At 42.6% G+C, this 26,843-nt stretch overlaps 3 protein-coding genes across 4 annotated transcripts in view; 1 reads left to right on the forward strand and 2 right to left on the reverse strand.

Moving 5' to 3' along the window:
- The window catches only part of CIMIP1 (ciliary microtubule inner protein 1), an 81,969-nt gene that overhangs the window by 54,364 nt on the left and 762 nt on the right, over positions 1–26,843 (forward strand). The window lies entirely within an intron of this gene.
- Positions 1,307–11,942, reverse strand: ANKRD60 (ankyrin repeat domain 60). Its single transcript, XM_077929314.1, has 4 exons — positions 10,907–11,942; positions 8,633–8,763; positions 5,049–5,214; positions 1,307–1,876 (listed from the first exon to the last, which is right to left on the reverse strand). Exons 1-4 carry the CDS (start codon positions 11,181–11,183, stop codon positions 1,602–1,604), a joined length of 849 nt encoding a protein of 282 aa, XP_077785440.1. The 5' UTR covers positions 11,184–11,942; the 3' UTR covers positions 1,307–1,601.
- Positions 12,022–26,843, reverse strand: part of LOC114599679 (serine/threonine-protein phosphatase 4 regulatory subunit 1-like) — a 41,442-nt gene continuing 26,620 nt past the window's right edge. For both annotated transcript variants that reach the window (XM_077929311.1, XM_077929310.1), the window contains 9 exons: positions 26,102–26,319; positions 23,938–24,027; positions 22,925–23,110; positions 21,793–21,954; positions 20,094–20,194; positions 18,892–19,012; positions 18,132–18,266; positions 16,653–16,794; positions 12,022–15,899 (listed from right to left, as the gene is read on the reverse strand). In XM_077929311.1, coding sequence (XP_077785437.1) covers positions 15,745–15,899; positions 16,653–16,794; positions 18,132–18,266; positions 18,892–19,012; positions 20,094–20,194; positions 21,793–21,954; positions 22,925–23,110; positions 23,938–24,027; positions 26,102–26,319 — 1,310 coding nt within the window. In that variant the 3' untranslated portion in view covers positions 12,022–15,744. The remainder of the gene's footprint in view (positions 15,900–16,652; positions 16,795–18,131; positions 18,267–18,891; positions 19,013–20,093; positions 20,195–21,792; positions 21,955–22,924; positions 23,111–23,937; positions 24,028–26,101; positions 26,320–26,843) is intronic.

The following is a 26,843-nucleotide window of genomic DNA, read 5'->3' on the forward strand; positions in this document are numbered from 1 at the left end:
TTCGATACCTCCCTCTCTATGGAGGCGCAGATTACAGCTATAACAAAGGCGGCATTTTTTCATCTCCGCCAAGCTAAGCAGTTGGCTCCTTACCTCTCTCGCCCTGACCTAGCCACTGTGATCCACGCGACGGTCACCTCCAGACTGGATTATTGTAAGTCGCTCTACGTGGGGCTGCCCTTGAGACTGACCCAGAAACTCCAGCGGGTGCAGAATGCCGCGGCGAGACTCCTTATGGGGTCTTCGCTGCGAGATCATATCCATCCGGTATTATACCAGCTGCACTGGCTCCCGGTGGAGTACAGGATCAGGTTTAAGGTGCTGGTTTTAACCTTTAAAGCCCTATACGGCCTAGGACCCTCGTACCTACGGGACCGCCTCTCCTGGTATGTCCCACAGAGAAATTTACGGTCTGCAAATAAAAACATCCTAAAGATCCCAGGCCACAGAGAGGTTAGGCTGGCCTCAACTAGAGCCAGGGCCTTCTCGGCCGCGGCTCCAATCTGGTGGAACGCTCTGTCACAAGAGACTAGGGCCCTGCAGGACCTGACATCCTTCCACAGGGCCTGAAAGACAGAGCTGTTCCACCAGGCCTTTGGTCAGGGCGCAACCTGACCCCCTCCTCTGGCAATCGGCAATCTGCACAGAATTTTGCTTGATGGTTGCCATTAATTTGATTTAATTAATTTTATAATGAATGTTTTTAGAATGTCGGACTATTTTGATTGTTGTTAGCCGCCCTGAGCCCAGCTTCGGCTGGGGAGGGCGGGATATAAATAAAATTTATTATTATTATTATTACAGTGGTACCTCTGGTTGCGAACGGATCCGGCTGTCTTCTAGCCATTCCCAAAAGTGCTGCTGACTGGGTCCTCCAAGAATTAGATGAGCACATGGCTTGTGCCAGTAATAACCCATAAACATGACATGCAGATAGAAGTAATGAGAAAAAGTACCCCCACCCCCAAATCCAATAAAATCCAAGGTTGGATTACTGCAATGTGCTTTACATGAGGCTTCCCTTGTACTTAGTCCTGAAACTGCAGCTGGTGCAGAACACCATTGATTCCATATTACACCTCCGCTAAGGTAGTTGCATTCATTGCCAATAGGCAGTGAGTTCCACAGATCCCAGAGATGTGCTTAGTGTGTCCTAGACACCAGGCTTTTCGTATTGTAGCTTCAGCCCTCTAGAATCAGTTACCAGCTTAAATTAGACAAGTACCTACGGGTTTGTTGGTGACCCAATCATTTTATGGGATGTCAGTTGCACAATTCTATAAATCATTTTATTGCTCTTACTTTATAATTCATTCTATTGTACAGCACTTTGGTAACGTTGGGTGGCGAAGCAGTTTATAAACCTGCATTAAACAGACACAAACACACACAGGGATGAAAGTGTCATCCATTAATTGTGTGTTTGAGAAGGGCGGTGTTAACTTACAGAGGCAACCATCACTTACGCAAACAAACAAAACCTAAACTGAACAATTTAGAGTCCATGCTGCACTTCTTCCCAGATAAACATTCGATGATGCTCAGACCAGGTGCTTCTCAGCAAGTGATCAAAGCCCCTCCACTGGATCTTAGACTCGGAATCAAGGTTCCACTTTATCCACCGATTTGACCCTGATAGCAGCGAGCTGAGCACTTGCGCCTGCCCGCAGCTTCCACTGGTACCGAAAGAGCCTCCGCTCGCATTCCTTCTGCCCCCACAGGCGGGCCAGCATCACAGCATTTTGGCCATCATTGTCTTCATCGCTAATCTTGGCCCCGTAGCTAAGAAGCAGGTCGATGCAGTCGCAGTGCCCCGAGGTGACGGCAACGTGGAGGGCTGTTCTACCCAGCGGCGTTTTATATGCCAAATCAGCACCTTCAGAGGGGGAAGCACACAAAACAAGGGATCTAAGAGACCAGAGTTTAACATATCAAAAAACTTTTGTAAGACAATACAGTACAGTCATACTTCAGGTTACAGATGCTTCAGGTTGTGTTTCTTTAGGTTGCAGACCGTCAAAACCTGGAAGTATCAGAACGGATTACTTCCTGGTTTCGGCGGTCACGCATGCGCAGAAGCACTAAATTGCACTTTGCACATGCGCAGAAGTGCTGAATTGCAACCCACGCATGCGCAGATGCGCAGGCACAGGTTGCGAACGCTGCAAGTTGCAAACGTGCATGCCACATGGATCACGTTCGCAACCCAAGCGTCCACTGTAAACTCTTTAACCCTCTAATGCAGTGGTCTTCAACCAGTGTGCCCTGGCACCCTGGGGTGCCTTGAATGATAGTCAGGGGTGCCATGGGCAGCACTGGCCTCTGTCCCTCTTCCCTCCCCTCCCTCCTCTGATGCCCTCTTGCATCTCTGCCTCCCAAAGGCTTGTGTGGCTTTGTTGCAGCAGCCCCAGCTATGAGCTCCCCGGCAAATGGTGCCTCTGGGGCTGGCCAGAGGGTGCTGGTTGCCAGGAGCTGAGGCGGCCTCAGAGTAAACAAGCAAGTGGGTGAGGGAGCCCAGCCAGACAGTCCACCAGCCCTTGCTGTTGGGAACAGATGGAAAAGTGGGAGGCCGGGCAGGGAGACAGGCACATAGCTGTCAACCGTCCCTTATTTGGCGGGAAACTCCCTTATCCCAGCGCCGTGTCCCGCTGCTATCCCTTACTGATGATGTCCCTTAAATTTCCCGGGTTTCATGCTCGCCCGGCTCAGGAGGGAAGCAGCGGCTCGGGGTCCTCTGCCGTGAGAGAGAGCGCACGCTGGCGCCGTCGTCCTGGCACGAGGAGTTCCATCGGCCCTTCCCCGCCCAAGAGAGGGGGGGGAGGGAGAGAGACTCTCGCCCACGCAGCCCGCAAGTCCGGAGGCGGCAGCGGTGGTGGCAGCTGAGGAGGCGGCCTGAGGGAGGAGGAAGAGGAGGGGATGGGGAGGGACGCAGAAGGGCGGCGCTTCAGCGGGTGCCACGGCGTCACAACCGCTTTATGCCGGATTAACAGCATCTGCCAATCCTACCAATGTATGTAACTCTTTACAATAGCAAAATCCCTTATTTTGGCTGCTTATCCCTTATTTTCGAGGCTGCTGGTCCCTTATTTTCAAATCTGTAAGTTGACAGCTATGGACAGGCATCGTACTGGCCTTGCTTGTGCTTGCTGTGTGCAAGGCCTGCCTGGGAGCTGCGTGCCCGGTACCAAAGGGGAGCGCCAAAGGGGAGCGGCTGGGGAAACCCAGCCAGATGGGCGGGGTATAAATAAATTGTTGTTGTTGTTCTGCCATGACATTCACCTCAGCTTCAGGATCTGTCCTTCCAGTGAGCACTCACGGCTGATTTCCTTCAGAATGGATAGGTTTGATCTTCTTGCAGTCCATGGGACTCAAGAGCCAGTGTGGTGTAGTAGTTAAGAGCGGTAGTCTCGTAATCTGGGGAACCAGGTTCACGTCTCCGCTCCTCCACATGCAGCTGCTGGGTGACCTTGGGCCAGTCACACTTCTTTGAAGTCTCTCAGCCTCACTCACCTCACAGAGTGTTTGTTGTGGGGGAGGAAGGGAAAGGAGAATGTTAGCCGCTTTGAGACTCCTTAAAGGGAGTGAAAGGAGGGATATCAAATCCAAACTCCTCCTCCTCCTCTTCTTCTTCTTCTTCTTCTTCTTCTTCTTCTTCTTCTTCTTTTTCTTCTTCTTCTTCAAGAGTCTCCTCCAGCACCATAATTCAAAAGCATCAATTCTTCGGCGATCAGCCTTCTTTATGGTCCAGCTCTTACTTCCATACATCACTACTGGGAAAACCATAGCTTTAACTATACAGACCTTTGTCGGCAGGGTGATGTCTCTGCTTTTTAAGATGCTGTCTAGGTTTGCCATTGCTTTTCTCCTAAGAAGCAGGAGTCTTTTAATTTCGTGGCTGCTGTCACCATCTGCAGTCATCATGGAGCCCAAGAAAGCAAAATATCTCACTGCCTCCATTTCTTCCCCTTCTATTTGCCAGGAGGTGATGGGACCAGTGGCCATGATCTTCATTTTTTTGATGTTGAGCTTCAGACCATATTTTGCGCTCTCTTCTTTCACCCTCATTAAAAGGTTCTTTATTTCCTCCTCACTTTCTGCCATCAAGGTTGTGTCATCTGCATATCTGAGATTGTTGATATTTCTTCCGGCAATCTTAATTCCTGCTTGGGATTCATCCAGCCCAGCCTTTCGCATGATGACTTCTGCATATAAGTTAAATAAGCAGGGGGACAATATACAGCCTTGTCGTACTCCTTTCCCAATTTTGAACCAAACAGTTGTTCCATATCCAGTTCTAACTGTAGCTTCTTGTCCCACATAGAGATTTCTCAGGAGACAGATGAGATGATCAGGCACTCCCATTTCTTTAAGAACTTGCCATAGTTTGCTGTGGTCGACACAGTCAAAGGCTTTTGCATAGTCAATGAAGCAGAAATAGATGTCTTTCTGGAACTCTCTAGCTTTCTCCATAATCCACCGCATGTTTGCAATTTGGTCTCTGGTTCCTCTGCCCCTTCGAAATCCAGCTTGCACTTCTGGGAGTTCTCAGTCCACATACTGCTTAAGCCTGCCTTGTAGAATTTTAACCATAACCTTGCTAGTGTGTGAAATGACTGCAATTGTGTGATAGTTGGAGCATTCTTTGGTGGGAAAGCCATGTGTTATATGACGACCAGCTCACCATAACATTTTAGGCAAATTAACCTATTGGACTAATGCTCTGTGATCAAATTGCATGTAATAGTTTTCTTCTGACCACTAAGGATGACCATCTGGTCTTGGACAAATTTTGGTTATATTGGTCATATAATGGTTTTGATCAAGTTTCAGCTCAACAGACAAGTCCATTTGTTATTATACTATCTTTGTAATTTTATCCATTTTGACCCTGGTTTTTACGTTGGACTGAAACTGTGTTTCACTTTCCTACAATGTTTGGAAGCAATTGACTTATTTATTCCTAAGCACCTTAAACTTTGAGACTTGCAATATTGAAAACATCAGCCTTAGACAGCTACAAGGGCCCCTTCAGAATATAAGGATGCTACCATTTTGAATCAGGAAATCCACTGCATCCAAACGACCCCTGCGCGCATTGATAAATAAAGCCACAAAGGTTCGGTGTGCTAACCATTCGCTCCTCTCTGCTGGTCCCAGGGATGTGGAATAGGCCGTGGCAAATGTGGAAGACATTGAACCTCCTGCAACAACAATCTGGCAATGGAAGACACAAAACAAGTATTGACTCATTATTTAAACAGACTTGGAGGAAACCTATTGCACGCTGTGAGCGAATCCCAAGCTGTTGGAAAGGCAGTAGAAGATGGGCAACGTTTTCCCTGTTTATCTAGTCAGCGGGTTTGCGGCATCGCCTTCCATTTGGCTTCTGGACTTCTCTGCCAGACTCGTCATTATGTGAGGATTGAATCATTGTGGGAAGGGCAATGCAGAAAATAAGCCAATATGCTGGAAATGTTAGGGTTGCCATATGTCCCCTTTTCCCAGGTCCTTTCTCTCATGGGTATGTAAAATGAGAGTCATCATAGCGATCCATAGTTCAAAGTAGAAGTTTGCAAATGTGTCCTCTTTTTTCGCTCTTCAGAATATGGCAACCCTAATATCCTTCCCAAATGCATGCAGATTAGCAGACAAAGGCTGTTCAATGCAGGCTTCCTCAACCTCAGCCCTCCAGATGTTTTGAGACTACAATTCCCAGCATCCCTGACCACTGGTCCTGCTAGCTAGGGATCATGGGAGTTGTAGGCCAAAAACATCTGGAGGGCTGAGGTTGAGGAAGCCTGATTTAATGTGAATGTGAAGGTTGGATGGTTTCAGGGAGACAGAGATATTGTTAGGGTGCGGTATTTATTCATTCAGAGCCCAAATTTCCCAGGGCAGATTATATAGAGAGTTCAAATTATTATTATTATTATTATTATTATTATTATTATTATTATTATTATTACTACTACTACTACTACTATATACTGCACCCATCTTGCTGGGTTTCCCCAGCCACTCTGGGTTGCTCCCAACAGGATTAATGATGATGATGATGATGATGATAATAATAATAATAATAATAATAATAATAATAATAATAATGCAATAACAGACATTTAAAACTACCCTAAACAGGCCTGCCTTCAGAAGTCTTCTAAAAGTCAGATAGCTGTTTATTTCCTTGACATCAGATGGGAGGGTGTTCCAGAGGGTGGGCGCCACTACCAAGAAGGCCCTCTGTCTCTAACCTCACTTCTTGCAGTGAGAGAACAGCCAGAAGGCCCTCGGCCCTGGATCTCAGTGTCCGGGCTGAACGATGGGGGTGGAGACGCTCCTTCATGTATACAGGACTGAGGCCGTTTAGGGCTTTAAAGGTCAGCACCAACACTTTGAATTGTGCTCAGAAGCGTACTGGGAGCCAATGTTATATGGTCTCGGCGGCCACTCCCAAACTGGTATTGAACTCAGTTATCTCATTCTTTTTGGGCGTTCCCTCCCAGCAGTTATGTACTGGGCTAGGGGTGAAGCTCCTTTGCTTATTTCACAGCAAGGATAATGATGTCACCGCCCAGGGTGCTGTTTGCCAATCCCTCTGCAGGCCAAAGAAGTTTGTCTCAGAAGGCAATTCATCCAATAAAGCTTAAGAGTAGGAGAGACAGACAACATAAACCAGGCATGGCTAAGGGTTAAACTGCAACCCTTGTTCTAAAACATTTCAATATCCTTTTATTTACTATGGCAACTGAGCAGTGAGCAAGCCTTCAAGTCCAAACAGAACACTCCATCAGCGCTCAGTCAGTAGAGCAGGATGCTCTTAATCTCAGGGTCAGGGGTTAGAGCAGCCATGTTATGAAGAAGGTTCCTGCTTGCAGGGGGTTGGACTAGATGACCCTCGTGGTCCCTTCCAACTCTACAATTCTCTGGTTCTATGTTAAGCAAGTTGTGATGGGGCAGGGGGAAAGCAGCCTAGCTATTGAGGCAGTAAGTAAAAAATAATAATTTTCCCCTATATATGTTGGGAAACTGTGTACGTGCAGCTACTCACACAGAGTCCGTTAAGGTTTGGCAGACAGCCAGAAGGTAATCTGAAGTAGTAAGTCTGCCTGGTGATAAGAGACATGGAGACTGCTCCCTGATTGGTCAAGCTCTCTCAAGGGAGTGGCCTACTAACTGGAATGTGCTAGTTCAGGAGTTCAGTGTTCAGAGTTTGGAGTTTAGAGTTCTGTGTCAGTATAGGAGTTGTGAGTCTTATCAGAGAGAGCTAGCAAAAGAGCCGTGTTCTGTTCCTGTAAATAGTCCACTGTATATAATAAACACCTAACTACAAGTTCCTGGTTCCTGCTTCGTCTATACTGTCTGCAGCCAAGTCGCCCATTGCTTCCGTGGATTCTGCGTTTACTCTGCTAGGTCTGGCTAGGTTTTGCCAATAATATAGTCTCAGCAGGGGTCAACAGTGACGGGCCGCTGCACTCATCAAGATGGGGATGGGCAGCAGCGAGGTTGGGGAGCTACAAGTTGACAATGGAGAAGGGCCTCTTCTGCAGTGGCTCCCTGTTTGTGGAATGCTCTCCCCGGGGAGCTTCAGCTAGCGCCTTCCTTATACATCTTTAGGTGCCAGGCAAAAACATTCCTTTTCAACCAGACCTTTGGCTGACTACATCAGACACCCTTTTAGATGTGTTTAAGGAGGGTTAAGGGGTTATTGGTTTGATATTGTTCCTGTTTTATCAGACTTGGCAACATATTAAGCTAAAGCAAGCTATGTAGTGCCAATTTAAGGAAAGGAGCCAAACTGGTGCTGCATGATACAAACAAGCACCAAGGTAGTATCTCTAGATTATTATGTGGCTGCTTTTAATGTCTCAAGCAACTAGTTGCTTTAACAAGGTGCCAGAAGTATCAAGCTTCCTCTGTTTCTGCTAAGCACCTTGTGATTTTGAGATCTTGTGTTGTGTTCAAAGTGTACTTTGGTACTGGGCAGAGGATGTATGTCAAAAATGCACATATATCCTCTGACTTTTTATGACACGGTAAAACATTAGAAGGCTGATTGCCGAAGAATTGATGCTTTTGAATTATGGTGCTGGAGGAGACTCTTGAGAGTCCCATGGACTGCAAGAAGATCAAACCTCTCCATTCTGAAGGAAATCAGCCCCGAGTGCTCTCTAGAAGGACAGCTCATGAAGCTGAGGCTCCAATACTTTGGCCACCTCATGAGAAGAGAAGACTCCTTGGGAAAGACCCTGATGTTGGGAAAGATGGAGGGCACAAGGAGAAGGGGACGACAGAGGACGAGATGGTTGGACAGTGTTCTCGAAGCTACCAGCATGAGTTTGACCAAACTGCAGGAGGCAGTGGAAGACAGGAGGGCCTGGCTTGCTCTGGTCCATGGGGTCACGAAGAGTCGGACACGACTAAATGACTAAACAACAACAAAACATTTGTGCAAAAAGAGAAACTGAGAATCAAACAACAGCCGTGTGCGACATGGAGACAACATTAACATCCCCTCTCCTACTATGGAAACATTGATTTCCTCAACATAAAGACACCCTCACAAATCACCCGCTGCAGTTTCTGTATAAGGAACCCCCCCCCCCTTTAGAAAAGAAAAGAAAAGAAAACCAACCTTTTTGTTGTTTCCTGTCACAGCTGCAGTCACCAACTGCCCCCAGGAGTCTTCTGGCCAAATTCGCATGGTGATGGTTCCTCCAGGAATAATGTCATTATGCTTGAACATAGAGTGGTCACTGAGATCCACTGCGGGAGGAGATAATTCAAAGAACTTCAGAAGGTTGCAAGGCAAAAGATGACAATCGAGATGTGGAAAGGAGGGTTAAAGACCAAGATCAATTGGGGGGGGCGCAAACATCAGTCCACTTGAAGGTCTCAGGGTGACTTGAAAGGCACTGACATTTAACAGCTGCATTTTAGGGCGTGAATTTATGGTTTCTCCCTAGTTCCTACCCTTAACACACAAGAATAATTTCCTGTAATATGCACAGGGATCACCTGTGCCTCCACAAAGCAGCTATTTACAAGCCAGCCCTGAATTTTGAGCCATCTATACACAGCCCAGGGTAATCTGGGTATCTCGTAGAAAGGCAATTAATTGTCGTCATCGTGTTTGTTTGTTTTTTAATCAAAGCATGGAAGCAACCAAGAAGAGAAAACGAAGAAGGCTGTCTCCAGTGTGGTGCACTTAAGTGCTAGAGATGGATCTGGGAGACCAGGGTTCAAATCATAGAATTGTAGGGTTGGAAAGGACCCTGAGAGTCCAAACCCATTGCAATGCCGAAATATGCAACTGTCCCATACGGGGATTGAACTGGCAACTTTGGCATTATCATCAGCACATTGCTCTAACCAACTGTCATGCAACTCATGGAGTGGTGTTGGGCCAGTCATTGGCTATAGGTCTACTTTATCTCGCAGGATTGGTTTTGTATGGGTAAAGGGAGGGGGCAGGGATAGAGGGAACAATGTACACCATCATGGGTTTATTGGCAGAAAGGTGGGATATAAAGGTTATAATTTATTTTTAAATGGATTTTTAACGCTAGAATTCTGGCCAAACTTTAAAGCAGTTCATGACAAGAGTCTCTGCAGGAACAGCCTAAACTTTTTGATTGATCTAGATTCTGACCACATTCTTTCAACCCTGTCTTCAAACCCATATGGGCTAGGGTTTGCTATGATTGCTTAATGGCAGCGGAGATGACCAGCATGAAAATTCTGTTTCTCGTACCATAATCTCCTTTTTCTCGTGAACATTTGTTTCTTGGTCAAATAATGACTTGCTTAGTAAACTAACCCACCCATGTACAGTTAAGCTATCTCAAAATGATAGATTTAGGGAGGTAGAACTGCAAATGTTGTACTGGATCAACTGCAAAACAAATTGGATTAACTGCTCAACAGTCTACAAATTCATGTAACGTGTTTTATAACAATTATTAAAAGCAAACAGCTAATGATGACTCCTAAAGCAACTAAACATAAAAAAATTCATTTATGACAACCAATATTCCTATATGAAAAAGACTTCACTGCTTCTGAGCTCCCTTTGCCAAACATTACGGAACAATATAGTGTGACAGAATTGCCGCCTGCAAGATGAAAAGAAGCTAGAAACCGACACTAAAGGTTATTAATTCAGGTTCCTTGAGGCTGAAAAAATACACTTCAAAGTTTGTGGGCATTGCCTGCACAAATCTTAGAAGCGAGAAAGGGGCAACTGAATAAAATTTTCAGTGATTAAGGATAGGTCCTCGGTATCTTTGCCCCTCTCAAAACTAGAAGAACCAGAATTATACAAAAGAGTAAAAAGTAGGGAATTGTGCTAAATGAAATTATGTATATTGGTGTAATTAATACAATTCAGCTTTCCTTAGCACAAAATCTGGATTGCTTGTGTCCAGAATGGCATTTAAATCATAGAATACAGCCCAGGCTGTAGATGCCTCTGTGACATATAGAATCATATAGTCATGAATGTTACAATACGTGAAGCTTGCAATAAACAGGTAACCATCAATACGAAGTCACCCTTTTTGGTAGACAGCTCTTGAAACTACAGTGGTACCTCGGGTTAAGTACTTAATTCATTCAGGAGGTCCATTCTTAACCTGAAGCTGTTCTTAACCAGAAGCACCACTTTAGCTAATGGGGCCTCCTGCTGCCGCCGCGCCGCCGGAGCATGATTTCTGTTCTTATCCTGAAGCAAAGTTCTTAACCTGAGGTAATATTTCTGGGTTAGCGGAGTCTGTAACCTAAAGCATATGTAACCCGAGGTACCACTGTATCCAGTTTGGGATGTCGACTCCCAGCTTAGCTGGTCTAACTCTGAAAGGTGGATTCTTTTCCCGTAACACTTTTGCTGATTGTAGAAAATGGACCTCACCTCTATCCAGGTAGTGGAGGCGTTGGAAATTCACAGGGATCCCGACTAAGAGCTCCAGACGGTTCTTCAGATTTCTTATGGTTAAGTCGCGGTGACACTCGGGCACCGTATAGACCTCATCAGCCTCCACCAGATGCAACTTGATGTTAAAATATCGGATCAGGGGAGGTTGAAAGTCCCCTGGACGTAATGACCTATGCCGTGAGAAGATGCCGCCGCGAGAAGCCCCCACTCTGAGCAAGGAAGTGCTCACTGGCCTTTTTTTCTTGGCCAGCATTCTTTGAACCACTCATCAGATTGTTGCTATCTGAACCTCTAGGACATCAAAGCAATGATGTCATGACACAGGACAATGCACGGCTGGCAGATCATCAGGGCACAGCCAGTGTGATGTCATGTTGCAGCTAGGACACACCTTTGAGAACTTGCAATTGGAACTCCCAGCAGATAACAGACACTTCTCCTTTCCTTCACTATGTATCCCCCACTGCTGGGAGACATAAGATATTAGGTGTCAGGGACCGTGCTGAGGAGGGCTGCACAGATGAGGAATGGCGGGAGCAGCCCCCTCCCCCTGATCAGGATCCTGAATCTTCCCAGGAGCAGTGGGAAATATAGATTTGGAACACTGGTTCACAGAGGGACATAGTTCAGAAGACAAAAGTTGGGAAGAACTGGGTGGTGGACAGCTAGGAGAACTGAGAGAAAGAGAGTAAACAGATTCTCTCTCGCTGGAGAGCCTACATCCGCCCAGCCCAAGATGAGCAAATAAGGTGGCAGCACAGAAAGCAAAGTGGTTGCGAGATCAGGTTGCAAGACGAGGAAGTGACGAGGGTGACTGGGGGGGGGGGGAGGAGGTGTAAACCTTAATTAGGAGACCTTTACTCCGAAAATGGACTCTCTGTTCTTTTGCTGTGATCATTAAAATCTCTTTAAATGGTAAGAGACTATTTTTGCTTTGTTCTGCTTATCCACGGCCAAAGGGAGAGAGGAAGACGTTTCCCCGAAGCCTGACATTATGGGGTGCCTGAGATATTTTGAAGGTAGCTCTATTAAATTGCTTAGAAGGGTTCGCTATGTTATGGTGCAAGTCAAGTCAACAAAAGAAAGAGAAGTTTGGGAAAACAGTCATTGGATTTATTGAGATAAATATGAATAAAAAGTTACATAGATTCTATGTTTTGACAAAATCAGCGGCACTTCCAGAGTGTCTTCATCTATTCTGGGTCCTAAACATCACCTTTTACAGACATACAACTGCCACTTGGGCAGGATTCCAGGAGGCGCCAAATTTATAACCACATACAGCAGATAACAGCAGGTTTCATTTTGAGGCAAAATGGCTAGCGTGCTTTGGATTACAATATTTCAGTATTGCACCACTTATATTTTTCGCATCCCTTATCTAAAAGCAAAATCCTTGCAACTTTTGTGCGAGAGGGATGGCAACTTTTGCTCCTTGTGAGGTCCACCAAATTTCTTTTTACATAATTTAAAACAGAGTGAATGAATATGTTACTCCACAGCATATGTCCATCTGCCTAGAGAGTGATCTATAAGGTGCTGTCATCATGCACAAATTACATTGGGGAGCAAGTCAAGAACCGTTGCTGCCCACTTTTCAGTCATTTCAGTTGTTTATGCAGAAGCGACAAACAAGCCACTGTGAAATGAATGGAGGTTGTGACAGTGAAGTTCTTTGCTACTCTCACCTATTGCCAATAAGAAATGGAATGCAAAACACACAAAATCGGAAGGGGGCGGGGGAAGGTTTCAATGTTGGAAAGGTGAGGTGAGAGAGGGAAAAGTCGAAAAATAACTGCCCAGAATTCTCTCTCCTCAAGTGCATGCAACTCTAGATTTTTAAACACCATTTTAAAAAAAAAACAAGTTAAGAACAAAAATCCCATTTTAAAAATGGTCAAAACTCCTGGATTTAGAAAAAAGGTGCTATTTTTTAATGAAAATTTTGATTTGTTGCTTCTGCAAAATTAAGTTTAACAGCTTACTCATGCATAAGTGAAACTAACTAAACAATACCTTCATGAAAACTACTCCAACTTTCTAAAGACACATGGATACTTAGGTTATTTAGTTAGGCTAGTGTAGCAAAGGGTACCTATCAATCTAAATCTAACAACATGGCAGCCCAAACGGGATTATTTTAATGTCCAAACAGCAGACCATATACAATTCTTTTCAAACATTTCTATATACACTTAAAAAAAGATGATCAGTGCTGGAAAAAATTTAACGACCTGTTATGGTCAACAAAACTAAAAACTGGTTAGAACAATTTTAGAAAAATCTGAACTGTTAAAAAATACTTGTATGTTAGCATTAGAAAAAGATATTAAAACTACAAAAAAAACTGACATTTTGCTGAAAAAACTGCAGTCATAAAAATCATTTGCATTGAAGAGGCATTTTGTTTTAAACATATTAAAACATTTAAGTGTAGAACCACCTTGCAGAATTCACAGAGTTTAAACGTTTTGTACTGAAATAGCAAGGACACATTTCTAAAAGCATTTTAGGATCTTGCAAAGCAAAACGCTATTATAAACGTTAAACACTGTATTGCAATCTGGAGCACAATATTTCATAGTATTATGTCCAGAATTCAGTAGGCAATTGTGGCAAATTAAACCATAAAACAAACAAATTGAGAAACATACCAGGAAGGAAGCTGACAATTCTGATAGTACAGCCACTTAATGAAGCAAAGTTATTTGAGAGACCATAGTTATGCCCTATCTAGATACCAGACAAATGCTAAACAGAAAATATTTACTTGCTGCTAAATGTGATTTTGTCAGATACCTTTAAAAAGAGAGAGAGATTCAGTTATGCTTAGCCAAAGGTTACAGTGCTTCCTGTGAGGTTTTCTGCATTTAAATTCCAAACAGCACAATCTTATATCTTATCTACTTGGAAGTAATTATCACAAAGATCAGCGGAACTTACTTCCAAGTTGCGTTTATGTATAATTGCACTGTGAGACTTGCATATTCAAGTAAAGAAAACTTGAAGAGGATACTATTTCTCTACTGCAGAACTTTTCTACTTATGGCCAAATCATAAATAAATATTAAATTCCAGCAGCAATCATTCCCCTGAATAATCCCTGGTGAAGACCTATAACATATACATAATTTGCTTCTGTACATACAGTATAATCTGGGTTTCTGGACTCCACAGTCCCTAGAGAAGTTGTTTATTATGTATTTAAAGATTACATTTTCATGGGTATCCAAAGATGGAAACACACGAGAATGGCCCTACTGTTGGGAACACAATGTGAATCAGCTAGTTGGTGTCATTAATTTTCCAGGACTCTTGCATATAGTATATGAACTATGCAATGTTCAAATTGCTCTGATCCCCCTCCGTTTTTCCTTTCCCATTTATATTTCCACTGATTGATATCCCTTCCAGGACAATGTTACTCAAATTAGAGTTTACAACCGTAAGCCAAAATTAGTGGGAAATCCAGAGAGGTCTGTGGGCACATGCAACATGATTCCACACAGAGACAGAGAGGTCTTGGGTTTCCCTTCTAGTGGTGGTCTCCCACACCAAATGGAATGCTGCTCCTAATCTGCAGAGCAATCTTTTTGAGAAGGATGAAGTTGGAAGGAGGTGGCTGAAAAGCCCCCACGTGGGAAGAGAAGGTCATGCACAGCTCTTTGGGCAGGACACATTTTGTACTAAAACTTCCACCGTTCTTTGGGGGCGGGGAGCAACTCTCAAGACCCAAAGTAGAGAAACCCAGATTCCCAGATCTCTGACCTTGCACTCATCAACAAGCAAAAGCTTTTGTGTGGTCCTCCAGACTTTTGAACAAATTCCAATCATATCCCAGGATTGAAGGCCCAACAGTCTATATCCACAAGCCTCAAACCACTTACTTTGGAGTAGGCCCAACAAATATACAAGAACTACTTCAGAGTTAGTTGTTTGAGAACTGCAGCTTATATTAATGTAACAGCTTTATCAGAATAAGATTGAGAGATAACTGCAAGAATGAAAAGCTACCACTATGAATCTCTCTCTCTCTCTCTCTCTCTCTCTCTCTCTCTCTCTCTCACACACACACACACACACACACACACAAAGTGACATACTCACAAACACAGAAAAACCAAAAAATGCTACAATTCACAAAAGTGAAGCCCTCTGTTGTTTTTAAAAAATGTCACCTCCACCCAGGGGGAATGAAAATTTACTTTTGCTCTAATAAAACAACTGTGCTGTTTGTTTTTTAAAAAAATGGCTTACAGATATGGATTCAAGTTTTCCAAATTCTTTGCCAACTTTCTGGATGAATTTATATAATAAAATATGATGCCATTAGCAATGCAACAGTGAGTGTCCATTACAACAAAACGGGTGAAACTCCACATTTTCTATGTTCACTGACTATATAGCTCTGTGCGCCGCTCTGAATTGGAAGCCAAGTGATTAGCCTTCCCTTGTCTCTGAGTCACCATGTTCAAAAGGCATATTCCTGTTATCTGGGGTGACGATGAAGCAATGAACGTGTACAACTTCACACAAGCAATACATAAATACTTTCTGTAGAGAGGAGAGTCCCTGCCCACATCCTTGAAAGGCAAAAAACCAAAAGCTGAATGATTGGTGGGCGTTCCATATCAGTATTGCCAGTCTGTAGATAAAAGGTCAATGTGTTCCTCATTTAAATGACAGTATTAAGAACAAGCCCTTTTCCCTTCGGTTACATTGGTTGCTTGATGCAGTCCTTCCTCCAGGTTTGTTGCCAAAGCAGCAACCTGTTAGCTGAGTCATCATTTTGTGGTCCACACGGACAAATGAAGTTAATTTTGCTTCTCAAGTGAAGTAATGTGCATATTATTGTGTTTTGGTTTGATGGTGGCAAAAAAGGAAACATCCTGGTCCCTGTCCGCCTGCAGAACTAGGACAGTCTCTTCAACAGCTTCAAGGTGAGGGTTGCCAACACTTCTAAAATATACTAGAATAGGGGAGTGAAAGAGAACATTTTAGTCTGAACTACATTGTTTAGAACTGAGCTGTTCATTTATTATTTTTCCGAAATCTTTTAACACACTCTCTTGTCCAGATGAGCCCACAAGGGATCTTACAGTAACTTAAGACAAACAATAACACACAAATTATAAAAAACAAGAGCCAATAAAAAGTAGATACAAAAAATTAAAATTACTAACAGTGCCAACCATACTCAGAAGCAAGTCCCCTCAATTTCAATGGGACTTGCTTCCAGGTGAAAGGGGAACAAGATTGCAGCCTAAAACCATGTACAGCAAGGGAAAGAAACACAACAGTGACAAAAGTCTGGAGAAACAAATGAACAAATTACTGCTTGCTGAAAGGCCATTAAGGAGAAGGCCAAATGGGATCCACTCGGGAAACTGGACTAGACTAGAAGGATGTTCAGTCTGACTTAGCAGGGTTCTCCTTATGATGATATCTCAATTTGCACTGGGTTTTCTGGAACACCAGAACCAGGAAGACACAAGTCCAATTCAGGGGTCAAAGCTGTGAACCACAGTAGGATGTATGTGTTTGGTGAGTAACCATCTCTATAAAGGCCTTTGTTGAAAAGGAATGAACAACTGAAATGCTCAAGTTTTTCAGATTACAATACAATTGTAATCCGAAACAAGTAGCGAAAGCCAGCGCTATTACTTAACTATGGAGATCACACTGCTAAGAAACAGTTTATGTGTAGAAGGAATTAACATACCTTTCTCCAACAATGTTTGCCTCAGAGCTTTAGCAAGCAGAACCCTTACATTTGGCACAGGATCAGAAGCCAGACTCAGAAGGCTGGGTAACAAGTGTTCAACAAAATGGTCAGCAGGCATGCACTCCTCTTCAACGACTGCCTGCAAGAGAAACCCATCGCACATAAATGCTAAAACACCAAGCATCATTTTCAATAAAAGCAATAATCAAGAGGTGGCATCTGCTGCGCACTAAGTAAGTAGCTTAGGAAAGCCACAAATTCTTTCAGCTTCCATCTGCAAAAAGGAGATAATAATAATAATAATGTCTTACGGGATTAAGAACAAAAAGGGATTTCGAGAAGGTCCAAAAGGATCTCTCCAAACTGGACGAATGAGTAGTAAAGTGGAAAATGTAATTCAGTGTAAGCAAACATAAAGCTTACACTGGGGCAAAAATGCCTAATTTGGCATAAGCATCAATGAAGTCTAAACTGGCAGTGACTGGCTAGGAAGACGACCTTGGCATCATGGTGGAGTGCTTGGAAAAAAATGACAACTCAGTGTGCTGCATTTGTGAAAAAGTGATCACTAGTCACAGCAGCAAGGATAGTTCTTGCTCAGAAGTGGAAAAAAAAGGAAATGCCAACAATAGAGGAGTGGAGAGTGAAGTTATTAGATTACGCGGACTTGGACAGATTAACGGGAAAGATTAGACACCTAAGAGACCAAAAGTTTATCAAGGATTGGGAGAAATATGTAGATTACCTGGCATGTATTAGTAAAGGCCAAATAACGTTAAGGGGATTTAGAGAAGCACTGTGAAAGACTAAGAGGTATTGTTTTAAGGAAAATAGAGGAAGAGGAATGTATAATGACAATACAAACTAGGTAATGTGTATCTTTGATTTTTATTGCGGAAGATTTACGGGCGGGCTGAAGGAAGTCCAGAAAGAGATGACAATGTTAATTCGATAGGTGATAACTTTTTGTAGTATGTATTGTGTGTTTACTCTGTGTTTTGCTGTTACTTTTATGTTTGTCATGTTTGTTTTCTGTCTTTTTCTTTTTTCTTTCTGAAAACTAATAAATATCTATATGCAAAAAAAAAAAGAGAACTCTTTTGCTGGTTTTAATTGTGTTCTCTCAGTCATGAGTGGTGCCCCCTCTGAATAGGAACCATTCAAACTAAATCCTTTATCATTAAGAACCCCAAAGTGCCTTAGTATAGTATCTATCCAAACCGGCACAAATTTAAAAGGCAGAAGATTCCATTACATTAATTCAAGATCATACATGTTCCTCCTGTAGATGTTCATGTCATAACTCCTATCCCTTTCTTACTTCACACAGCTCAGAGTAGCATGCACACAGTTTCCCAGGTAGTCTTCCATCCAGTTAGCTTCCATGCCCTGCTTAGCTTAAGCAGTATAACTGTGTGAAGGCAATTCTGTTCTTTATTCACACCCTAGTCATGAAAGAAAGAAAGAAAATCCCACCTGGCAGATGAAGGCAAATGCTTGTCTTCCAACCCACTTGGAACAATGGCGGAACCTCACAATCAACTCATTAATGAAATTTAAACCCAGAGAGTTTGCACTGTTTGCATAAAATTTCTGTAATATTGCCACAACCTGGAGGGGGGGGGAAATCAAAGGAAAGAATCAGGTCATGAATAGGAACAACTAAAGGTGGCAATGCTGGTGCAACAAATGCCTCAACATTTTCCATATTTGTCCCTTAATAGTAATTGTTTTAGTCTTTAAATACACAGGACAAATCACAGGAAAATTACAGTGGTGCCCCGCAAGACGAATGCCTCGCAAGACGGAAAACCCGCTAGACGAAAGGGTTTTCCGTTTCGGAGACGCTTCGCAAGACGAATTTCCCTATGGGCTTGCTTCACAAGATGAAAATGTCTTGCGAGTCTTGCCATTTTTTTCCGCTTTCCCCCCCTTTTTCTAAGCCGCTAAGCCGTTAATAGCCTTTTAACAGCTTAGCCGCTAAGCCTTTAATAGCCGCTAAGCCGCTAAATCGCTAATAGCGCTAATCCGCTTAGCCGCTAATGGGGTTGCTTCACAAGACGAAAAAACCGCTAGGCGAAGAGAATCGCGGAACGGATTCTTTTCGTCTTGCGAGGCACCACTGTATAGTGAAAATTAGGGCAGCAAGAAAAAATATATATGTTAAAGCAGTCTTGTAAAACAAAATATAACATGTATAGCAAATGTAGACACAGGGAAAGTACAAAAAGCCTACCAGCTTGAAGGAGATCCACCTGACTTCAGAAACTTTATCTGAACAGAGTGTTAGTGCAATATGCCGCAAGTAGTCATACACGTCATTGGGGTTATAGAGCTCCAGTATCAAAATGAGTTGCCTAAAATAAAAGAGAAATAATAATTTACAACACTGTCTTATTGGTCAAAGAATCATAGAATTGTAGAGTTGAAAGGGAGCCTGGGGGTTAGCTGGTCCAACCCCTGCAATGCAGGAATCTCAATTCCATCCAAAATCATACCAGACCCTGCTTAGCTTTGCAAATGTGCTAGCAGTTTTATTGCTGCACCACTAGGATGGCCATTCTACCTTCTTGCTCAAGAGGGGGTTTCGGGTGACTAACAATGCCTGGCAATTTATTTAGCAAAAATTTTATACTATTTCATCTAAGTAGTTTACAAAACATCTAAGACGTTTACACACAAAAACCCTAAAATAAAAGCAGTAAAAAACCAAGTTATTTTAAAAACAATTAAAACCAGCTGTAAACTAAAGAGAGATTAGAACACGTCAACATCAACATGTCTGGATATGCTTGCCTAAACAAAAATGCTTCAAGCAGGCATCAAAAAGCATACAGTGAAGGCACCTGCCTGTTGTGAAAGTGTCGGTTGGGCCACACCGAAAGAACAATTTCTTAAAAGTGCATGAGTGCTGTGTGGCATCTGTAATGGTGTCAGTTCCACAAATCAAAGCTGTCAAGTGAGCACATATGGGGTAAGGGGATCTTGTAATTAAGCTCTTAAGGGCTTTATATAGCAACAATAACGACTTGAACTTGGCCCAGTAATAAATTGGAAACCAGTGCAGATCTCTGAGAAGAGGTGTTAGGGTCTCACTCCTATCAGCAAATGTACTGTAGCGTTTAGAACATCAGCGAATTTTGAAAGCGAAGTACAAACTACTACCACTGTCTTATTAGACACTTTATATTTTGGAATCCACACAGCCGATATTACAACCATAATAAGAAATGTAAATGGATATGATACTTGTCGCTTAGAACTGAGAACCTTGTACTGAAATTACAAGGTTCTACACTAGATGTCAGTGTTATTACACAGAATGATCAGCTGCATAGATTTATAGTCCTGCTTTTAAGCGGCCCTTGCTATAATTCAAAGCCAAATGGAAACCACTAAATAGCAAATACATACAAAACCGAAACTAGTTTCACTTACTCTGCAAGCTCATAACGAAACCGCCAATTCCTGCTGTTATCCGTAACCACAAATTCTTGTAGCTGGTAAAGGTACTCACGTCTTTTGTCAGCATGAAGCAACTACCCCCGCAAAACAAAATCCAAAATGAATTAATACTTCACAACTGAACCTATTAGCAACTGAGCATGAAGACTAGTAGATCATATTCAATATTAATCTAGCACAATTCTGAAGCATTAAACATTTCTTTCCTAAGAACAACTTTTCCTCATTCAGGTTAAATGCTAGTCTGCTGTAGAGTTTAGTGCTGGATCAGGACTGGACTTTAGGCCCTGCTCTGCCATGAAGCTAACCTGTTGACCTTGGGTTTGCCAGCTCAGACGTAACTTCATGAATAAACAATAGTGAGCATCAGACATGTGAGCTTCCACAATTTGATCCTGGTTTGTTCTTACTAAACAAGCCACAGTTCCCTAAGCTGTGATGTAATGAAGAACTGTGGCTTCCTTGAAATATGAAGGATACGCTTCCAATCTCCTCCTCTGGTACATGAAAGAAGAAGAAAGAGAAGGAAGCCCGCAAACCCAAGACCGACAAGGGCTGCTCATGCAGTAGGAAACCATGGCTTCCAATTACGGCGGAACCAGACCTCAACCTAAGCTAAACAGGGCTCTTAGGATAAAATGGGGAGAAAGAAAACCACGCCCAATGCCCTGAGGTATGTACACTACCCTAACAGAAGGACAATAATATAACAAATAAATCTCAGTAGTAATTTGTTTCTGACAATGGAAGCACAGGGCTAATATAAAGTATCCCATTTCATTCGTCAAAGGTTCAAGTAGTCAAAACATTTGCAGATATTTCAATTGGGAAGCAGATCCTGATAATGCTGACCAGTAATTATTGTTTCACATAACTTCAAATTCTTTATGCAATGTGTTAATGATTTTAAGACCAATTTAAACATTACAGTCCCTGTACAGTGGCTGCCTAAGCCATTCATCAGTATCAGTAGAAAACAATACTTAAAAGCAAGGCCTATGTATGCACACTATCTACATACCAGGGTCACCTTTGCATTGGACATATATAGCATTTGCAGTTAGATATTACAGAGGTTTGGGCTGGTACACAGACTTAGGGGGCCTTCAGTCACAGAGTGATATCAGTGGGACTTCTCTAAGTATGATTAACAATGGAAAATCATCCATTATGCCCGCTATGAAAGTACAGATTGGGAAATATATTTTCTGGTGGTGGTGATGGTGGTGAAAATGTTTATGAATTAGTTATCAATTGGTTTCCCTTTCAAAAATTTAACATCTGGGCTCTCTATTCAATTGGTACATCAATTTTTGATACTTCTTCAACCATATGAAGCAATACATAACAATACAGATATGGACCGCACACCAACACAATGGGTTGCTATCCAATGCTGTGATAGCAGATTTCTGCTCAAGGAACCGGACTTCACTTCCCTCTCCTTCCTCCTGCAGCCCTTATTGCACTCCCTAAATCAGCTCTGGAAGATCCCCCAATCCTCTGGAGCAGATTTTGAAGGTGCAGTTAGAGAGTGAGGAGTTAATCTTCAGAAATGAAACGTTTTTTTCCTCTTTTTTGGCTTTTCCATGTGCCTCTCTAGACCAGGGGCATGCGTCTAAGAAAAATATAGCTGAAACAGAGCAAACATGAACGACTTATCTCCTTCTACCTTAAGGAAGTCATAAAGATGTTTAAGGATTCCAATTCGCACTTCATCCAGATCTTTTAAGAAGCCGTTGAAAATAGGCACTAGATCCGCTGCTGTTAACTGATCTCCCAAAATAACAGCCAGCTCGTGAATAGAGAAAGCGAGTGTCCGACGCACCTTCCACTGTAAAGTTGACAAAAATGGAAAACAAGACTGAAGTCTGCTGAGCAAATATAGCAAATTTAAAAGAGCTATCAAACCACGAGGGCAACCAAGCACAGAGTATTAGCTTTTTTTAAAGGCCTCTTCTGTCTTGTCCTTCCAATTTCCTGAGTTGATTGTGCCAGATTCTAACTTCATCCTTGGTCTTTGAACTCAACAGGGTCCAGGAGGATAACAGGATTAGTTAGCTATAATGCCCACTGCTTCCCCCTGGCAATAGTAGAATAGTTTGCATGAAGACAGTAAAAAGCTGTGCTTTCTGGGAAGCTTTGCAAGAAACAAAAACTTCCTTACTCTCATTCCATAGCATAAAGTTATACCTCTGTAGAATTTTTCACCGGCCTTCCACCTCAAGGTGGAAACGATTAGGGCCCCAAATACCACCAGCATTTCATCTGCCAGGAATATCATTTCTTAACTCGAAAAGAATTTGAGAGGGAGGGACATATATAGCAAGTTTAATTAAAAACATAATAACCTGACTCATGCAGACACTATGTCATATGGATTGTTTCATTTTATCTTAAGCTACACAGAGTTCATGGAAAGTAAATGGGACATTTTATTTTTAAGCATAAAATGAACTTTGTTCTTGGCTGCATTGTGCATATGTGCACCTCTCAATATTGGCTAGGCAAGATGCTCACTTTAACCTGCTATCCTGACAGCCTGAAGCTGGATTAGTTAAAATGAACTGTAATCTTATTATGGGCCAGTGAGGAAAGCAAGCACTTTATGGAATTTGAAAGGTTTAAGTTGTATGAAGCTTCTCCTTCTCCCAGTCCTTGTAGCTGATGGGAACTTTAGGGGCTCCGTTAGGCAAACTAGCACAGACGAATGTGCACTAAATATCTCATGCTCCTTACAAATCTGACACATACACCTGTAAAACATGCGGCATTAAGTGATACTTGACTGCCATGTGCTTTACCTGTACATCTGATGCCAAGGTTTCGTATGTGTCTTTCAAACAATGCCAGTTCTGCCTACCAAGTGTTAAGGCCACACCAGGAAGGCTGTACGCGCAGTGTTTTGCAATTTCCGTATCAACAGTCTGTGCTCGAGCAGGGTCCGTCATAGATAAGTACTGGTCCAATAAAGGCTGAGGTATGATATCCTGGAAACAAAAAAATAAATAAATTATTGATGATAATAATAAATTAAACCAGAGAAAGAATGTGTCAGCACTGAAAGACATCTGTTCAAGTATAGCGTTCCATCTCCCCGCTCCAGATGGCAACTGCACAGCGAAAACAAGCACGTGCAAAACAGCAGCAGTTACAGAATACACAGCAGGCCAAACTTTGTCAGCTCTATCATGGGAAATAGTTCATACACATGAAGTTCAGATGGATATGAGTTACAAATTACAACCGAAAATAGCAATTTGTGTGCATTATTAAATTATATAGAGAATTTGTTTGTATATTTTAACTATGCAAATTATACCCATAATAAACCTGATTTAGGGCCTTGGTCACATGTTACTTTCTGAAGCTTGTGAATGAGACAGAGCAGGAAGAAAGCAGGACATGGGTGCATGTCCAAGAACGATCCACGCTCATAACCAGGCTGAGAAAAGAAGGCCTGATCAGCCTTTAAGTCTATATTCATTGCAGTTCACAAAAAAAGCTTATACTTCAGATTCTGTCAGAACCAAACAGTGGCGTAGCGTGGGTTGTCAGCACCCGGGGCAAGGCAAGTAATTTGCGCCCCCTAACCCGTGGATTTGCACCCCCTAACCCGTGGATTTGCGCCCCCTAACCTGTGGATTTGCCCTAACCCCAGATGTTGCGTCCGGTGCGGCCGGCCCCCCCTGCACCCCCCACGCTACGCCACTGGAACCAAAATACTAAGGCTGGCTTCTAGACATTGGTCCAAAATGTTTAATTTATGGGAGATGAACTTCCCTATAGCACATCATTAAGAAATAGTTGAAACAACCTGTAATTTTGATTTCTCTTCTTCATGAAGTGGATCATTCTTTTCTGCCTCTAAAGCTTTGTTGTCCCCACTGTGTTGCTCTTCTGAGTCCTGTAAAAGTGCATAATATGCATTTATGGAAAGAACAAAACAGTATCTGGGGCACCGCATTAAAATTCAGTACAACACGAACAGTGAACATCTATGTAAAAATTGAATCCATGCTGCAGTGCTAAAAAATGTAATCAAAACTATGCTAAGCCATACAAAGATGTAAGCACAGAGAAAAGGTTCTCTATTCATACGAGACTTCAAAGGTTCCATGACACCCATGGGGTTGTTGTGGTTTGTTACTAGCCCAGTGAGTCTAGCCCAGTGGTCTCACAGCAGAAGTTCATCACTGGAGACTTATGCAATCCATGAATTCATGAATGCTCTGGGGGATTTTCTGATGGACCTGGCAGTTCCACTAAGGCCCTTGTCTTGCTACTGAATGGCAAGATGCAATGGGCCATTGATGTGATCTCTTTCAATCGTATCAATAGCCCATGTTATTATGAGTAGTTGTGGACAATGGAGCAGGCTGGATCATGCCTAGAGCACAAATGACATGGAACTCTGCAAAGAACTTGCCACATGAAAACGTTTCTGTTTTCGTTGGCCTATTGAAACACATAACTGGTTACATGGTTTATTGCGTTTCATTCTTTTAGATGTTTTTAAATGTGATTATTCTACTTTTAATTTTAATACAAATATGTTTGCCACTCTGGAAGGGTGGGATATAAATGTGATGGGTAAATAAAAATAAGATGACTGAACATGTGTTATAGCACACAATCATACCTATTCGGTGGCAGTGAAGGTCTACTTTACTGCCCCCACTGCCATGACACTGAGTGGTGTGAAGTTTATTAAGCTCTAACCTGGTGAATGGGTTATTACAATTCTCAAAAGCCTGCAGCAGCAAGCACCATGAGGATAAAATTACTTACCTCTGCAAAGTCTTAGATGCCACTGTTGTGATCAGTCCTGATGAAGTATCCAATGCACCACCTAGACTTTTGGGGGGATAATTTTCAGCTTCTGAGGCCTGAGGATGTGGACAAGGTGCTTGCAGTGATTTGACTAACTGTGTGTCCTCTCAATCCTTGTCAGTCATGGCTAATTTGAGGTAGCCAGGGGACATGACCAGCTGTCCAGGGTACGATGAATGCACAACTGCATGAGGGGTGTTGCCTGAAACCTTATAAAAGGGGCAATGCAACTCTCCTTTTGAAAACCCAGCTTTGAAACAGAGATATACAACCACTATAACCTGGTTGCAAACATGCCCTCCCTAAGTAAAGTGTTTGAGAGGGTAGTGGTGGCTCAGCTCTAGGCACACTTGGAGGAAAATGATTGCTAATACCACGGATGGGGACATGGTCCTCCAGATGTTGCTAGACTCCCAACTCCCATCATCCCCAGCTAGCGTGGTCAAAGGCTGTGGATTATGGGAGTTGGAATCCAGTAACTTCTGGGTCCATTTCAATCTGGATCCAGGTCTAGCTTGGCTACTTGATCGGCCAGAAGGATGGCCTTTATTAGCAAAGGGACTCAATAACCCAGCATCTTTTGATACCACTGATCATGGTATCTCCCTGGACCAGCTCTGGGTTGGAGGCAGTTTTGCAGTGGTTCTATTCCTATTTATGGAACTGGGTTCTGAGAATGTATACTTAATTTGCTCTGCTACGTATTGTAGAAAATTCAATGGTTCATTCGTTCTTCTACCCCAACCGTAATGATACTACTTTCAACATTTCCTACATCCTACTGAAGGTGCCATTCTCAATGGCCAATCTATAATTTTCAGACTCCTTTCTCCTGGGGATCCGCCAGTCTAAGCATTTATTTGAAGCATTGCAAGGCCTTGGTATTTGGACTGGTTTCCAGGGGCTGGGATAAAGCCAGTACTCATACTCAGTTGTGTTTAGATAAATACACAGGCATGATTTAGTGCACTCTTGCTAGTTACATTTGGCTGCTATTTTAAGTTTAGGCCCAGTGCCCTGCATTTTCAGGGTGGCAGGCTACAATTCAGAATAAGTAAGTAGAAGTCTTTAGTGGTACAAAATGACTGACAAGCCATTAACCCCCCCTGAAAAACACACTTATTTTTCCTGCCATGACCAAAACTTACCATATTTTTAATCACAGTTGGACTGGGTGGGTTAATTGCCTCATCCTGGCTTGGCAATGATGATAAGGTGCTCTCATTCACTGAACTGGGATCAAGGACCAAACCTGGTGTGTCTTCTGGGTAGTTCCCATTGACTTCTTCATTCTGCTTGATCTCATAGCAACTGACAGAATCAAGGTGAGCAGCTCTAAGTGCAGCAGACAGTACTTGAACCTGAGCTGATCAAATGGAACAAGTCCCATTAAGTTTGTTTTCATGTATCTCCTTTTACAAGTCCTAAAAACCTATGTCAGAAAACCCCTCTCAAAAGGAGTAGAACAAAGCTTTGAAAATTGAACTGAGAACTGCAAAAGTTTTAATATTAACTTATTACACAGTAGTTCTTGGGGTAAGATCTATTCTTCACAAATTTGTCTATCAATGCCTCTGTGCCTATACGGAAACTCTAGATTCAACTGCATTTTTGAAAGATTATAACTTATTTACAGATTAAGTATAGGTTTTCAGCAGCAATCCTGTAAGCATTTACATGAATTCAAAAAGATTACTTCTGAGTAAGCGTATGGGATTCTGCTGTGAGATACATAAAACACCACAAAGATGACAATACAGAAATTTAAAGTTCACAGATGTAGAGAAGGCCTGGCCCAGGATTTTTTGGATCCCAAGCTAACCCCACTATTTCTATTTTTAGTACAATAACTAAAACCTCTTTACTGGTCCTAATAAACACATTTCTACT

This window comes from Podarcis muralis, chromosome 5 (assembly GCF_964188315.1).
Source record: "Podarcis muralis chromosome 5, rPodMur119.hap1.1, whole genome shotgun sequence".
NCBI lineage: Eukaryota > Metazoa > Chordata > Lepidosauria > Squamata > Lacertidae > Podarcis > Podarcis muralis.

Excerpts from the sequence above, each read along its gene's own strand:
- ANKRD60 (XM_077929314.1), bottom strand. The coding sequence starts at position 11,183 with ATGCTGGCCAAGAAAAAAAGGCCAGTGAGCACTTCCTTGCTCAGAGTG. Across the intron at positions 8,764-10,906 it reads CCTCCACTACCTGGATAGAG|TGGATCTCAGTGACCACTCT; the intron begins GTGAGGTCCATT and ends CTCCTCCCGCAG. Across the intron at positions 5,215-8,632 it reads TGACAGGAAACAACAAAAAG|ATTGTTGTTGCAGGAGGTTC; the intron begins GTTGGTTTTCTT and ends TTCCATTGCCAG.